This window comes from Motacilla alba, chromosome 2 (genome assembly GCF_015832195.1).
Source record: "Motacilla alba alba isolate MOTALB_02 chromosome 2, Motacilla_alba_V1.0_pri, whole genome shotgun sequence".
NCBI lineage: Eukaryota > Metazoa > Chordata > Aves > Passeriformes > Motacillidae > Motacilla > Motacilla alba.
Window position 1 is genome coordinate 139848274 of NC_052017.1, and position 15509 is coordinate 139863782.

Genomic DNA, 15509 nt, shown 5'->3' on the forward strand with positions numbered 1-15509 from the left:
CACTCATGGTTTGTAAAAGCAGTAAAGCTGGAAATGTGCACAAACGCGGGCCCAGTACCGGCAGGCAGAGACAGACCCTTGAGCGGGAACCGCCGCTTCGGACATCACGAGCACGGCTGGGGAGCCAGCGGGCGGCTCGGAGCGCGGCGCCGGGCGGGTTTGTCGCTGCTAAAAGCGTAGGGAAGGCGGCCGAGAGCAAAAGTGCTGCCCGCCTTTGCCCCGTGTGAGGATCGAACTCACGACCTTCAGATTATGAGACTGACGCGCTACCTACTGCGCTAACGAGGCGGCTGGTTAATACTGCTCCGTGACAGGCCTGACTCCTAGCGGCGGCCTCGCTCCCCGCCGGGGCCACGGGAGGACACGGCCCGGCCCGGCCCGGCCCCTCCTCCGCGCACACCGCTCCCACCGGGCGGGTCCGGTGCTGGCCGTGCGGGGCTCCCAGTGATCTTGTGGGACCGCACCGTGACAGCGGGGCTTCGCTCGGGTGACAGTGTGAGGCTCCACAGTATAAGCTGTGAGGAGCCCCGCCGTGCCCATGTGGGGACCAGGGTGACCCTGAGGGACACCGGGGTGACCATGAGAGATCCTGGCCGAGGAGGGGAGGGCCGTCCCTGGCCCCGATCGGCGTTGGCAGGGCACAGTCCTGCATGTCAGGGTAATTAGATGGCATCATTTTCGGCCTAATTGCGCAGAACAGGTCAGGAGATAATTAGTGACTTTAGGCCGCGTCTGGCAGCTGCGGGCGGATGTTGGGGGCGGAGGGAGGGTCGGGGTAGTTTTTAAAATCACCCCAGAAGCTCAGCACGGCCCCGCCACCGCCCCTCCTCGGCCCCACGTGGTCGTTCCAGCATTAATATCCGAGCCATTTCATACATCTTTGTCTCAACTTTAGGTGTGATTTTTTTTCCCCCCCCCCACCCCATAGGACACCTGACGTAGCCCCAGAATCTGTGAAGCTGCCCTGAAGAACTGTCCCTGAAGACACCCGTGTCCCCGAGCCCAGGGCGGGACCCTCTCCTTGCCCACCCACGGCCTCAGCAGCCTCACAGGAGCCCAGGCGGGGACATCCCCTCGATCCCGCGTCCCTCTGGAGCCGCGGCACACCGTGGCACGGACACGGGGCTGCGGGGCTGGGGCAGCCAGCCGCGGAGGGAAGTGTGTCACACGTGGCGCTGCAGCCAGGCACGCACACAGCTACGGGCACCCCGGGCAGCTCCCGCCCCGCCTCTCCTCGGCCAGACCGGCCCGGCTGCCCCCGGGCTCTGGCCCGTCACCCCGCTGCAACCCGCGCCTCCTTCCACCTAATGACACAGCAGAGAGCTGCCACGGGGGCAACGTGACTCCAGAAGCTGCAACCTGGGGAGGAGAAAAAAAAAAAAAAAAAAAAAAAAAAAGAAGAAAAAAAACCCAAAACAAACCACCCCCACAAAAAAAAAAAAAAAAAAAAAAGCCTTAAATGTGCACAATCAAGTGATGAGTGTTTGTATTTCTGATGCTTTGAGGCCAGCTCACAACCCTCCCTCCACGTAATATTCAGGATGTTTGGGAAGGGGTATTTTTCTTTTAATAGGATGGCGTAGTCACAAAGCTTTAAAGAAATAAGTGAGTGAATCGTCTATGGTAATAGCAACATACTCCGGACGGGGCACAGTGACGAAGTTCACATCTATTTTTAAGCCTGCCTGGCAGCATGTAGGTGCAGAACAGAGCCCATGACCCTTTTTGCTGTTCCGAAGCCATGGACATGGCTGCTCTCTCTGTTCCTGTTCACCATCAGAGCTGTTTTTTCTCCCTAACGAATACTATGGGAAGACAGAGAAGCCTCAAGCTGTTTTGAAGATTGTGCAATGATGCTTGGGAGCCTACCTGCTTTTGCTTGAGTGCTTTCCTCACTCATATTTCACAGGATGCGACAGGAAGGGAAATACAATCGAATCCGACGGCCGTGGTAAATTTGACTCGAATTCTTCGTACGCCCTGGGGCTGAGGTGGGGGCCTCTCAGATAAGCAATCTAATCAGCTTTGCATTTGTGTCCCATCTGGAAACAGATTGTTGCCGGAGTACACCAGCACCTGAGAAGCAAGCTTCAGGTTCGTTTTGAAGATAATTGTACAGACAAATTCAGGGAGTGTGAATTTGCCTGTGGTAATAAGATCTCTTTATTTTTATTCATAGTTAATTCGTTCAGCCGAGGCGATTTCATGCCAGAATGCAGTCCTCAAACAAGAAGGACGATTGCACTGCCTGTGGCACGCATATGCATGGTGCCTGCCCGGCAGATCGGCTGCTGCGACAAAGAGCCATGAACCACCCCAGACATATGGGCAAGATAAGGAAGAGGCTGGAGGATATCAAGAACCAGTCCCCGATGTTGACAAAAGTGGACTTCAGCCACAACGAAAGCATAAGATTGGCCACCGACGCCTTCTTGGATGGTGGGACAGACTCCTACCTCGAAACTCTAAGCAGAGAGGGTGAGGTGGATTTCCTCTCCTCGGTGGAAGCTCAGTACATCAAGGATAACGCCCGGGAGTCTTATTATGCACAGGAGTCCCCAGGTGCCGACGGGGCAGCCGCGCCAAAGCAGAACGACGCCGGCTCACTGCCTTCGGGGACCTACTTCCCCACCATTTCTGACAGCAGTGAGCCCGCTCTGCTCCACACATGGATTACTGCAGACAAGCCCTATTTAAAGGAAAAATCCACGGCCACTGTGTATTTCCAAACAGAGAAGAACAGCAACATTAGAGACATCATACGCCGGTACATCCACAAGACCACTCAGGTATGAGGAGAGAATTGTCGTTCCCTCTGCATTCGGTTGTTTCTTGCTCTTACAAACTCAGGTGAACATGGTGTTCAGTCCAAGGCAGCCCTGTGCATTGCAGTGTAGCTTTGCTCTAGAAAGTCCCTTATGAAGAGCTTGTTGTACAACACAAGCAGTGCTTTACTTTTTTTTTCTAACTCACACCAAGATTTTTTTATGTTGGTGGCTTAAAAAAAAGCATTCCCTCTTCTCTCTTGTAACCTCCCATTCACCCAGTGGATTAAATGTGCTGCCGAAGGGGCAGCTTGGCTCTGTCTCTTCTCGTGTACCCCCATCCCAGCAGGATGGTTTTATCTGTTCACACCACTGCACCATTAATGAGAATTGAGCCTAAGTGAGCTCTCAGCCATTAGGAATTGTTCAAGAGGATTTGTGAAAGATGTGGTGAAGGGGAGGCCAAAGAAAGCCAAATATGTCTGGTATGTCAGCAGCCATCCCCAGAGGAAGGAAATTATCCAGAAAATAGACCTTTCATCCCTAATATGTTGCCTGTATCAGTTAAAATGTCATGTGGGCTCCTTACAGAGATTCTGTGGCGTAACTTGGCGTGTGGGAAAGGTGCAGATGCCTCTGACTACATACAGGTGGTGGAGGCCACAAAGGTGCTAGCCACAAGCCAAAGCCAGGCTGCCCACACTCTGGGAAACCAGGAAATGAGCAGCTGGAGATGGGACAGAAAATTGATGTCATGTGTGTTCTAGCAGCTCTCTTTTTTTCCTGAAAAAAAAAAAAAAGATACTTCAGGGGTTTGTTTACCATCATCCAGGAGTTTTGCCCTTATACAAATTCAAAAGAGCAGCAGCAGTTTCATCCAGGAATGGTCAGGAGCCAAGCCAGGTTGCAGTAGTGCTGCCCAGCACAGACTTCAGAGCCCTCTGGATTCCCTCCACTTTGTTATTCCCCTGCAAGGGCAGGTGCTGGCCCTGATAACACAGAGTGTAATGGCAGGGCAGAAGGATCCCCGTTGGCAACTGCTCTCTCAAAGCCTACAAGTGCTTACCACACCAGAGGAATTATAGATCAGTCCTTTGAAGTTGGAGGCATCAGAAAGATGCAGAAACAGAAGAAATATCTCTGGAATAATACGATAGGCATCAGGTAAAATATCAACCCAGACCAACTTTCTGTCCCAAGAAGAGAAAACTTGTAGGAGAAAAATTGGGAAATGTCATATAAACCCATGGTTCACATGACTTTCTTAATAATCTAATTTACATTACGAGAGCGTGCTGAAGCGACACTAACAGTATACATTTGTGAACTGCTTTTTGAGCACAGTTTTCAAATGGCACCAGTTATTAGTTATCATCTGATAAGGGTCCATCCTGGATAATCTAGTATTTGATATATGCATTACAAAATTAAATAACAGAATAAAGACTGTGTTTATGGATTATCTCAAACTGCAAAGGATTAGGAAGGGATGCTACAATTTTAACACATTTGTGAATTGGTGCAAATCACAAAATGAAACTTGGGCAAAAGAAATGAGGAGTACTGCAAGTAAGAGAGTAAAGTCAGATGCAGAAATATAAATTTGGAACAGGTGGTAAAGACCAGTACCAGAGAGAATAGTCTGGAGCCGGGACATTAATAGGAAGTGTGGATGTGACATATTTGACATAATTGTGCTTACCTAGCCATGGCAAAGCTCCTTCTGAAGCACCAGGCTTTGGCAGCAGGAGGAAGGTGTGGGATCCTCACTGCACCACAAATAGTTTGGCAGCCTGAAGAGGACAATGGCTGCACAGGATGTGCATGGTCTTGAAGGATATCCTCATGGTGGCAAGGGGAATAAGCTTGCTTTTGGGTGTGGGCACAGGCTTTGGAGGAAAATTCAGAGCAAGCTGGAAGCAATCAGTAAGAGAGATCCACAGAGTTGCTATGAAGTTTGTTTTGATTAACAGTGATATCCCATGAGCACAGTTATCAAAGGTCCCCTCTCCAGTCAGTGGAGAAACAAGCACCTCCTGAAGACAAGGCAGGTAATAGCTGGGCTGAATTGACCCTTTCCATGGGCAACAGCAGACATCAGGCAAGGCCAGCACTTTCTAGTATGGAACTGGTTTTATGTCACATTTACAGTTCTCTTGATCCACGCTGGCTGCAGGCTGTGCATAGTATTCTGCCAGTTGTGAATTGGGGAGCATGGATGTGTGATGCAATCCTAACTGTTAGTTTATAAATCAGTGTTTTAAAAAATATGGAGCTGTTGGAGTCTATCATCCCACCAACAACAACAGGGTGAGGCTTTTTAAAGCCAGGGCTGTCCAGGTGTAAATCATAAAAGAGAAAGCATCATCCAGGGATTCTTGCTGAATGTGTGTGGCTTATGACACCTAGTGAGCCTTGTGGAAAGGGCTATGGCCTTTTATTTAGCCACATCCTTATCATTCTCTGATAAGCATTTCAATATATTTCCTAGGCTGAAATCTCACCTAGAAATTCATGTGTCATCTTGTCATATGTTGTGTGCTATACTGGCTTTATATGAGCAATAAAACAATGAGGCAATATGTTTGATCAGTTTAATGATTCAGGCACTTGTAGAGAGAAAACCAGAAAAAACATCCACATATAACTAAATATTTGTGTTTACTGGAATATTTTTTAAACAAATAAACTACATCAGTGTCCTCATAGCAACCTTTAGTTATGTAAATTGACTCTGCTAATGCCTCTGCTCTTTTTCTGAAGGTCTTAGCCATTGTGATGGATGTGTTCACAGACACCGAGATTCTCTGTGACCTCCTGGAGGCAGCCAACAAGCGCATGGTCTTTGTCTACCTGCTGCTCGATCACAGCAGTGTAGATCTTTTCTCGGAGATGTGCGACAAGTTGCAGATTTCTGAGGATCTCTTCAAGGTACTGTGGCTCTGTGAAGCTCTTAGGCTGAGAGCTGTCTGCCTAACTGCAGGCACTCTGGGCTAGAAGCATGGTTATGCTAGGGTCAATCCACCTTCTAATTAAAAGGGTGCAAGAGATTTCCTGGGGTAGTGTTAGCACACCCAATTCCTCTTTGAAGGTGCCTGTGTTTTCCCATGGATAATATAGAAAGGTAAGGCATTTCCATTAGGTCCCCAGATGAAAGTAATCTTGGCCCTGAAGTCTTAAAACAGGACTTAGAGTTCCCTGGTAGAGTTATCTAACATAGGCATTAGAGTTGCTTCTGTTTAATAGCTTTGCAGCTGCTGTGGTCTGGCAGCCACAGGGAGAAGGTGCACAAAACTCTTTGGCATAGCCATAGCTTGGTTGCACTGGGTGGCTTCTGATAAAATGTGTTAAAGCTCTTTTAAAATTTTAACACATTTCTGATAAAATACGTTAAAAGCTCTCAAATTTAGGTGGCAGTTGGTTTAATCTGCCTTCATCTCTGTCAGAAGGAGCTGGCTTTAAAAGAACCCCTCCTAGGGATTATTTTCATTGTTGCTTGAGATGCTGTAGAGCTCCTGTGGCATCTCCCTGGGGATGGGTGATACTGCAGAGGCCACAGACCTCTGGAATGGCAGCTGTGGGCACACAGGAGACCTGAGGGCATCTTACACATACACCAGACACCTGGTTTTCAACAGTTGAATTCCATCCCAAATGTATAAAGAAGCTGAAATTAATAATGCATGTTCATAAGTGTTTGCATGCCTGTAAACCCTCGCTCCTAAGGAGAGTGTGTCCTTGCACGTGTGTCCTTGCAGGCCCAGATGGACTGGAGGAGCAGAGGTTTTGCCCTGCTGGGTCATGGCACAGGCAATGTAAATCAAAGGAGTATACAGCTACAGCAGATTGTGCCTGGGGTGTCAGTGGAAGGCAACAGGCTGCTCCCAGCTATGGACACATCCGTGCTCCTTTTGGCTGGGGTAGGGTCAGTTACTGTCACACAGCTCAGCTCTACCTGCATGAGCTTCCTCGCAGGTTTATATCCCCAGTGAAACAAGTAATCCCTGGCAAGTGAGAGACCTTGGCTAGGTTTCTACTGGACAGAAACCTTCAAATATCGCATCAGGGAGTCCATAAAGAAATTTGACTTTGGGGCATTGAAGAGCTAAAGGCAGTGGAGGAAAAGGGCCCTCACTGTCTGATTTTTAATTAAAAAGACATGTAATTCACTAAATTTTATTTTTATTTACAGAATATTTCAGTCCGCAGTGTTACTGGAGAAGTTTACTGTGCCAAATCAGGCAGGAAATTTTCAGGAAAAATTCAAGAAAAATTTCTTATCTCTGACTGGAGATATGTGCTCTCTGGATCTTACAGGTGAGATAAGCCATTGCACTTCATCTCTTTTATGATTTTTAATACTTCTTCCCAAGAAAAGTACCATGGAAATTTTTGTAAGGTAAGAAGCTTTTGTTTAACAAAAAACACCTCATGTCTTCAAATATGTGCCATTTTTCAAAAATCTACTTACCTTGCTTTAAAGCCGCTCTTAGTTCTTTATGGAGTATGGGTTTTAATTTAAATGTTCAGAAACTAATGTAAACAACTTTGCCAGTACAGCCTTGGGGCAAAGCTAGAAATGTGTACAGCTTAATATTATGCTTTCCTCATTGTTAGGGTTCTCAAGTGTTGTGATCATGAGACATGATACATTTCTGTCTCCCTCGGGATCCTTTAATGTAGCATATGTCACTCAGCTTATCTGAGGATTTGTTCTTCATATGACAAATTTAGGTGATTAAAGGTAAAACAGAAATACTTCAGAGACTTACTGTTTCTCCATGTGTTTCATTAACAGGTAGGCAGTATATATCTACATAACTGCTGTACCTTTGTTTTTTCCCTTTTTAAAAATCTTCTCTCTTTGTTTGTTTGTTTTGTTTGTGCTGCTGTAAATGTTTCAGGTAGTGGATATAGCATCTCAACTACTGGATTTTTAAGTAAGATCCTCTGGTCAGGGAATTTCAGGAGACTGAGCTTGCATCAAATAAGTGAAGTTTCTGAGCATCATGGCTACATAGATATGTTTCACAAATGACCAAGTGTATCCTAGAAACCCAGGTACAAAAATACAAGAGGTGATTATTTAATTTAAAGGATGCTATTATTTTTCTTAGTCCCAGTTTATGATTTGGAAGCGTAAATGCCTCTGGTCTGATAAAACTGTGCCATCAGGAAGTTTACAGAACTACAGGAACGAAGGAAAAAGTGAATTTGTGGGGATGGGCTGCAGGAGCTCAGATGTACACTAACACAGGCACCCACTTGTCATTCCATTTCCAAATGAACCACCAGACAAAACTCAGTGGACGCTCAGGGTTGGGGTTTATTGACTGTTCTTTTGTTTTCTTGTTATTTTGAATGTTTTTTAATCCCTGGTCAAAGATGTATTAAAATCCAACAAGAGTTGTATAGAGAAAAAGTGAAGGATGTGTGGGAGAAGGACAAAACAAGATCTATTTTCTTTGACCAAGAAGCTTCCTTTTGGCTTCTCTTTCAATACCAAAAACATTAAAAACACCTGAAGCCCTGTGCAGTCACTTCTGTCTTTCTGTACTGCTCTTGAACATCTTCTAATCTCAAGTCTGTCTGACCTTGTCAAACTATGTAATTCCATATCTAGCACGCAGAGAGGGTGGCGAGGAACAAATGTATTTAAAACTATAAGAAATTATATAACTTCAACACGTTCAACACCAGTTTGCAATTCACATGCGTTATAACTGGCTACCAGTATGTGGCATTTCTTGCTAGCTCTCACTTTATTAACCTGAAAGATTTTTGTTATGCCTAAATCTTATCCACCAACCTCTTCAGGTATAAACAAGAATGCTCTTGAGTGAAACAGACTCAAACTTTTCTGCAGTGCATATGGTGGAAATCACATTGGAGTAGATCTTAAAACTGATTCAAAGGTTTTAAAATACAACACCAGATTTCCCTGAATGCTGAGCTCTGCATGATAGTTGTAATAGTGGTGGGGGGAACAGGCTGAGGAAATAAAATAGCCCTTCAGGACATGCTCTCAGTTTCTATTGCCAGTGTCTGTGGTGACGGGTGAGAATGCAGTATTTCTTTTTGCTGTCTCTGTGTCACTCTACCTCATCCTATGGTAACTGTTATTCCATTTTTTTAATGACTTTGAAATTAGATAGTGCATGAGCTCAGCATTCCTAAAGAAGTCAAAATGGGAACAGCAGAAAGCACAGACCTTGACCCCCAGGGGCAGCTGAGTATCTCCCTGGCTGCCACTCTGAAAGCCACTGGCCTCTTCAGAGTCAGCATCTAACAGCTCACATGGACATGCTTTGCCAGGAGCATCACTTCAGGTGGGGCAGGTTCCTCCCACACAGGTTATCCACCAGCAGCCAACACTAACATCTAGAGTAACCCAAACCTGAGCCCAGCTGAAAACCCCAGCCCGTCCTTCCTTCCGTTTCAGATTCCGTGGGCGTTGTGCTGCACGCTCTGCAGCACTGCGAACACAGGGATGAGAACATCCCCACTGAACTGCAGCTCCAGAGTGCAGAGCACACCCATTCTAAAACAAGTCCCATGCTGAACAGGAGAGGTGGGATTTGATTGAGAACATCATAAATGAGAGGGTATGTAAGAGGACATAGGACAAAGCCCTGGAAAGATGGCTGAGCAGTATCTGTCTGTGACTGAATGTATGATACAGTGTTGGCCCCAAGCCAGGCATCATTTCTTTGTGCTTTCTCCTCACCCAAAAAAAACTGGGAGAAAAGTGATCCCTCTGGGTAGGTGGTGACAATAACAGACTTCTCTGAGCCTGTCTCAAAAGAGCACTCAGAATTGTAAACTAAGGAGCAAAACAAGGCCTAAACCCTAAACAATGCATTTTCTCTCAGAATTAAGCCAATGAAAACCTGTTAAGTCTTTTATGCCAAGTTCTGTTTTGTTCTCCAGCAAAGTACACAGACTGTAAATTGCTGTGACTCACTACACAACAAGTCCACAAGCGTTTGTCTATAATCACAGAGATCTTACCTTGTAACTTTGAGCTGACCCATTTGCCACTGGTTCTTGAAGAATCTCTGGGCTATTCATTTCATCTTTCTCTGTTTACAAGGGTTACAGGTAAAATCAATGACCCACAAACTAGTATCTGTCTGTCAGGTACTCCAGGAAGATACATATGGGAGTAAATTATCAAAATTGGGCAGAATAGTTTTTTTCCTCTGATTCTGTTAGGCTTTTAACAGCCATTTACAAGTGTAATTGATTTTTATTTCTGTCTAAATTTTCTTTTATAGACTAGGTCTATCTCTAGCATATAAACTACAAACATGATACTTTAGACCTCAGCCCTTTCATGAGCTTGCAACCTTCAATATAGATATCCTAGAAAAATTGTATGCATTTTTTAATTTATTCCTGACCTATTGTGTGTTTAACAGTTAGATGAAGGACATGCAAAGGTTTAGAGGGCACTGCTCAATGAATAAAGGCAATGTTGAGCTGGCACAGCAGATGTTACACACCCAGTAGTGAGTTAGCTTGCTCTTTACCTTGGCTCCCAAGGTTTCATCCATATTTAGAATGATCTGAACACAGTGGATGAGAACTACCTGAATTTTGTAACTTACTTTGTGTTTTCATGTCCAATCATAAAATGTACAGTATGAATTGTATGGGTGCCCAGTGGCATTGAACTACTGATTTCTTCACTCCTCCCCCTGCTCCTGAAGCAACAGTATAAAATCACTGTATACCTCAAACCCAACCCTCTTTAGGAATGCTCTGGACAAGCAGATGTAAATTGTCTGTCTTACTGCCTCAGTATCAGCTCAGGCTGTCAGTCCCACTGAGCTTCACAGGAGTTTTATCAAAACATGACAAGATTTTAAGCGCACACACCTACAGCCAAATCTGGCTCTCAGCAGCCCTTGTGCAAATCCAGCGTAGCTAATAAAGTCACGCTGGAATAACCATGACAGAGTTTTGCCAACACAAAATAATCTCAGGCTCAAATCCACCGCTGCTCTGTATCCTCTGCTGCACAGCTCAAGCCCTGGTCAGTTCAGGGAGTAATTACATTTCATTCTCTCAACTATGCTCATTTTATTGGTGCTGCTGCTGCTCAGACACGGCAGCCTGCACAACACAATCAAGCTGGCTTGTGGTTTTATAAAAGCACAAATTTATGTTTGCTGAGTGGATTAGGGAAGCACATAAAAGAAAAATAATTCAAAAGCTGTGGGTTATCCTAAGGTGTGTCTCTGAACTACCAGAATTAAAACTATTGTGGTGTTTCTCCCTTACTTTATAGCAAAGTATTACATTTATTTTTGGAAATGCTGTAGGAAATATTTGTAATTTCATTTTCACTGTAGTGAAGAAACCAAGCATTTGTCAGGTGTGGCGGATTGCTTTGTGGTATGGGACGTGACAGGAAGGTTGGGGTTTTTAAGTGTTTCTCTTGACCAATGCAGAAAGATTATGGAAAAATGGAAACAAAGGATGGTTCTTTTTTCCTAGTCTTTTTGATGTCAGTTGGAGTGGCTGAGAGTTACCAAGTGGAATGGCATGCTGCAAGGTACAAGGTACAATTTATGTGTGTGCAGATAAGATGTGGCAAGATCTTAATTTAAGCATAGTGAATGGAAGAGAGATCCCCAAAAGAGGGGTCTAAACTCCTTTCCCTGGAGCAGACACCCATACCTTGGGTGTCTTGTATCTGACATTTGTATCTGACATTTATCCGTGCAGTGGATCTGGATCACCACTCCCTTCAGCAGGTTGCATAACGTGGCAAGGTTTCTTGAAGGTTTTAGAGGCAGCTGCAATAACAAAGATTGATCCAAGTTAAAGAGCACTGATGTGAACTGACCTGAAATTCAACTCCGACACCATCTTCATCCTGTGTTTAGACAAGAAGCTTCAGCAGTAAAACACATTTGCCTATCGCATCACCCCTGCGGGGGATCTGCAGTTCCCGATGGCCGGCATTAACTCTAACCCTTACCTTGTCTCTTCTTCCAGCTTCACGTGGCTGTGTGGCCAGGTTCACCGCAACCTCCTCTCCAAGTTCACGGGCCAGGTTGTGGAGCTCTTTGACGAGGAGTTCCGGCACCTGTACGCGCTGTCCAAGCCCGTGCGGGGCCCCAAGACCCCGCCGCGCAGCCTCCCCTTCCTGTTCAGCCGGAGCTGGGCCCCGCGCAGCCTCCCCTACAGCGACGAGGGAAGCGCCAACACCCTGTCCGACTTCAGCAGCCTCTCAGCTGGGAGCCCCCACCAGGGCAAGCAGACCCCAGGAGCTCTCATGTTCAACAGCAACTTCAGCCCCCAGTCGCCTCTCCACCGAGTCAATTCCTTCCACAGCTATGTCTCATTCACTCCCCCGCCTCCACAGAAGGCCATCCAGCCTAACTACTATCAGCCACACTACATGGCCGAAAACTCCCCAGTTCCCTATAACAACCTGAACATTTACAGACCTATAAGGCTCAGGCAAGAGGAACCGAACAGGACAGGGTTAAGCTCATCCTGGAGATGCCTCCACAAAGCTAACCTGTTTGCATAATAACCACCTTGTTTGGAAATCCAAGTAAATGTAGCGAGGACCTGTTTAGCAATCACTTGTGTACTGATGAATATTGAAATTCTGTATAATACAAATGAGGATGATTTCAAGCCTCTTGTTTTGTTGCTTATGGATGCTTCATTTCCCTGATTGAAAAGCTGAGGCTGCTAATGTGTGAACCTCAGGTGCATCAGGATCCCAGGAAGAACACATCTGAATAGTGCTGCTCACAGTGCAACACTGCTGCTGCCTGTCACCTGCCCCTGGCGGCATATTTGTGTACCAGAAGGACAGTAACTGTTTCTTATGTCCAGGCAACTGAAAGGGGGTAATGCACAGTTTTACTACTATGCATTTTGTGCACTTGAATAAGGAGACTGAAGGCTGCTATTTCTGTGGCATACAAAGCTGGCAGCAGCAGGATATCTTTGTGTTCTCATCAGACTTTAATCTTGATTTATGGGGGACTGTCTTTGGGCTGGCAGGGAAGCACAGGTCCTGCCATAGCACATAGCGCTCTCTCTGCTTGAGCTGCACGGCAAGGATGGCTGTTCCCAAGGATTCTTAGGAAGGGGCCTGGTACCCTTGACATGGACTGAGACTGACAGTTCCATTTGTGGAAGACACATTCACCCCACGTTCAGTTCCATTCATCAGCAACACGGGTGTGTCCCAGCACACCTGGTTACAAACCTCCAATCCTACCAGCTCAGGGCAACTTTCCTTATGCAGAGCAGCTCTGAAGGTTCAGACTGGAAGATGAAGCTGAGTTAAAGAAGCAAAGTCCTATTAGTAACACACCAGGACTGAGTTCCAATTCTTTTAATTGCACATGGATCTGTGAAATCCTTTCTGTGGTCATCTGATGGAAGGTGAAGTTAGAGATACCGCTGAGTTCTTTGTGGCTTCTAATTTTTAAATTAGAAAACTGGGTGTCTGTAGTCTCCATGGACTGGAGTTACAAAGGGAGTTACAGAGGTTCAGCAGCTTGAACCAAACCAGAAAAACTTTCTGCCAAATAATTAATGAAAACTAAGGAAGCTTCTGTAAGCAAAAGTAAGAAAATTCATGAAACAAAGGATTTCCATCCAAAGTTACCAAGATGCCTTACAGCTGTTGATTTATCAGTAGCTTTTTTTTGTTCCATGCCTGCTTTGTATCATTTTTCATATTCCTCCAACAGAAAACAGAACCCTAAACACATTTGCACTTCTGGCCTGTTTACCCTGACTTCTCACCTGCTCAAAAAGGAATACAATTCAGTTATGTAGACTGTGGATGATGATAACTGTATGCAGGTGAAGAAGGTTTTTCATCCTTGGAAGAGCAATCATTCTGGAAGCATACCTATAAAGTTTAAAGAACATTATGAAAGGAACATTATGAAAGATCCAAAGGATGGACACATCCTGCTTTGTGGATGGTATGGGTGTTTTAACCAGTAATACCAAATTTTGGAGTCCATAATAATAATCACCTATTGCATATAATTGTAAATTCTGTACATAGCAACATTTTTTGGATTCCTCAGGGAGAAGGGAAATTTGATTTTCATGCCTATGATAATTCTACTTAATTATCTGAATATAGCAACCAGTCAAATAAAAGAGAATAGTTTTTTCTTCATATTCTATTGCCCTGTACACCTTATTTTATTCTCTTTCAAAAGCTGAATAAGTCCCATGCAGCCAAAGCCCAGATGAAGAAGAAACAGAAAGAAGAAGAAATCAACAGGAACAGAATTAAGGTGTCCAAAGAGACTAATTAAGATTTTCTTTCTAAATGTGGTTCATTTCACTGATCCTGTTGTGGCCCAGCTGGGGCGGTACAGAGGGGGATGTGGGTAGAAGTTTGTAGACCTTGATTTCCTCAGGTTATGACCTGTGCAGTCCATGAAGGAGCTCTTTTCACCTCTGTGGGGCAAGACAGTTTGCCCACAAAAAAAAGTTTTGGAGAGCATAGCTAATGAAAAGTAGGTGAGGGTCAAGCTAATAATCCAGAAGGATCACTGTGGATTAATTTCAGCTGTGTCAGGAAAACAGCTTGTGTTGGTTCAGACAACATCTGAACTTGAACATCGAGGGAATGATATTTCAGTTTTGGTGGAAAACAGTCCATTTACAATGTCAGCAGTGAGTTATGCTAAAAATCTTAACAGGCCCCCTCAACTTAGTGATAAATAGGCAGCTGCAGAAACTGTCAGGAAGGCCATGGCAGGTGCTGACCTGCCCTGTCCATCTGCAGCGAGGGAAGGGCTCTGATAACTCAGCTACCACACTGTGCACCCTCCTCAAGCCTGAGGATGACAGCAAGCTGAGTGCTGCAGGTGAGTCACTTGAGGGAAGGGATGTTGTCCAGAGGGAGCTGGACAGGCTCCCCATGAAGTTCAACAAGGCCAAGTGCAAGGTCCTGCACCTGGGCTTGGGCAATCCACAGTACCTGTGCAAAGAAGGGGATGAACGGATTGAGAGCAGCCCAGAGAAGAAGCTGGGAATACTGGATGGTTTATTGGACATGAGCTGTCACTGTGTACACACAGCCCAGAAGGCCAAACGTGGCCTGGACAGCATCCAAAGCCCCATGGGCAGCAGGGCCAGGGAGGGGATTCTGCCCCTCTGCTTTGGTCACTCTCCTGCGGGGAGTGACTCAGGATCTCCTCTGGGCTTTGCTGAGGCCCATTGGATTCCCCTGCTGCCCTCCTGTTTTGTCCTGTTTGTCCTGTTTTGAAGGAAGGTGATCTAGTTGGGGCTAAAAAGCTTCAATAAATGTAGCCTATACCAACCTCCAGATTATCTACAGAAGTGAATTTCTAATTAAAAGTGATTTTTTGGGGATGTTTAGACTTTTTTAGAGTGGGAAGACCTGTGGAGAGCAGCAGGGGCCTCCAATGGGTCCCAGCAAAGCCCCGGTGAGGCCTCAGAGCACTCTGGAGGTCAGTTAAGTCCCCAGGTGGGCCCGTGCAGAGCCTAGGAAAAGCCCCAGGGCTTTCTGGAGGGCAGCTCTGCCATGTCAGAGCACCGCTGGTGGTGACAGCCATGAGGACGCTCCTGTCAGGGCTGGCTCTGTGCGTGTCCTCACCACGGGGAGCAGAGAGCAGGCAAGTGCCACTGCCCAAGGGACTGTCATGCACCAGGACAGGAGGTTTTGCAGGGCACCAGGAACCCAAAGCTGCTCCAGCATTCACACCCTGGCACTAA

General features: G+C 45.9%; 1 protein-coding gene and 1 non-coding gene across 3 annotated transcripts; one reads left to right on the plus strand and one right to left on the minus strand.

Moving 5' to 3' along the window:
- Window positions 1-215: 215 nt before the first annotated feature.
- On the minus strand, window positions 216-288 carry TRNAM-CAU. Its single transcript has one exon. It is a non-coding gene; the product is annotated as a tRNA-Met (tRNA).
- Window positions 289-1518: 1230 nt separating this feature from the next.
- FAM83A (family with sequence similarity 83 member A) lies at window positions 1519-12715 on the plus strand. Of its 2 annotated transcripts, XM_038129993.1 has the most exons (6): window positions 1519-1951; window positions 2053-2094; window positions 2180-2789; window positions 5529-5696; window positions 6958-7082; window positions 11772-12715. In XM_038129993.1, exons 3-6 carry the CDS (start codon window positions 2214-2216, stop codon window positions 12310-12312), a joined length of 1410 nt encoding a protein of 469 aa, XP_037985921.1. In that variant the 5' UTR covers window positions 1519-1951; window positions 2053-2094; window positions 2180-2213; the 3' UTR covers window positions 12313-12715. The 2 variants fall into 2 exon arrangements, with proteins under 2 accessions (XP_037985921.1, XP_037985920.1); XM_038129992.1 differs by having other exon boundaries at window positions 1519-2094.
- The last annotated feature ends 2794 nt before the right edge of the window (window positions 12716-15509 follow it).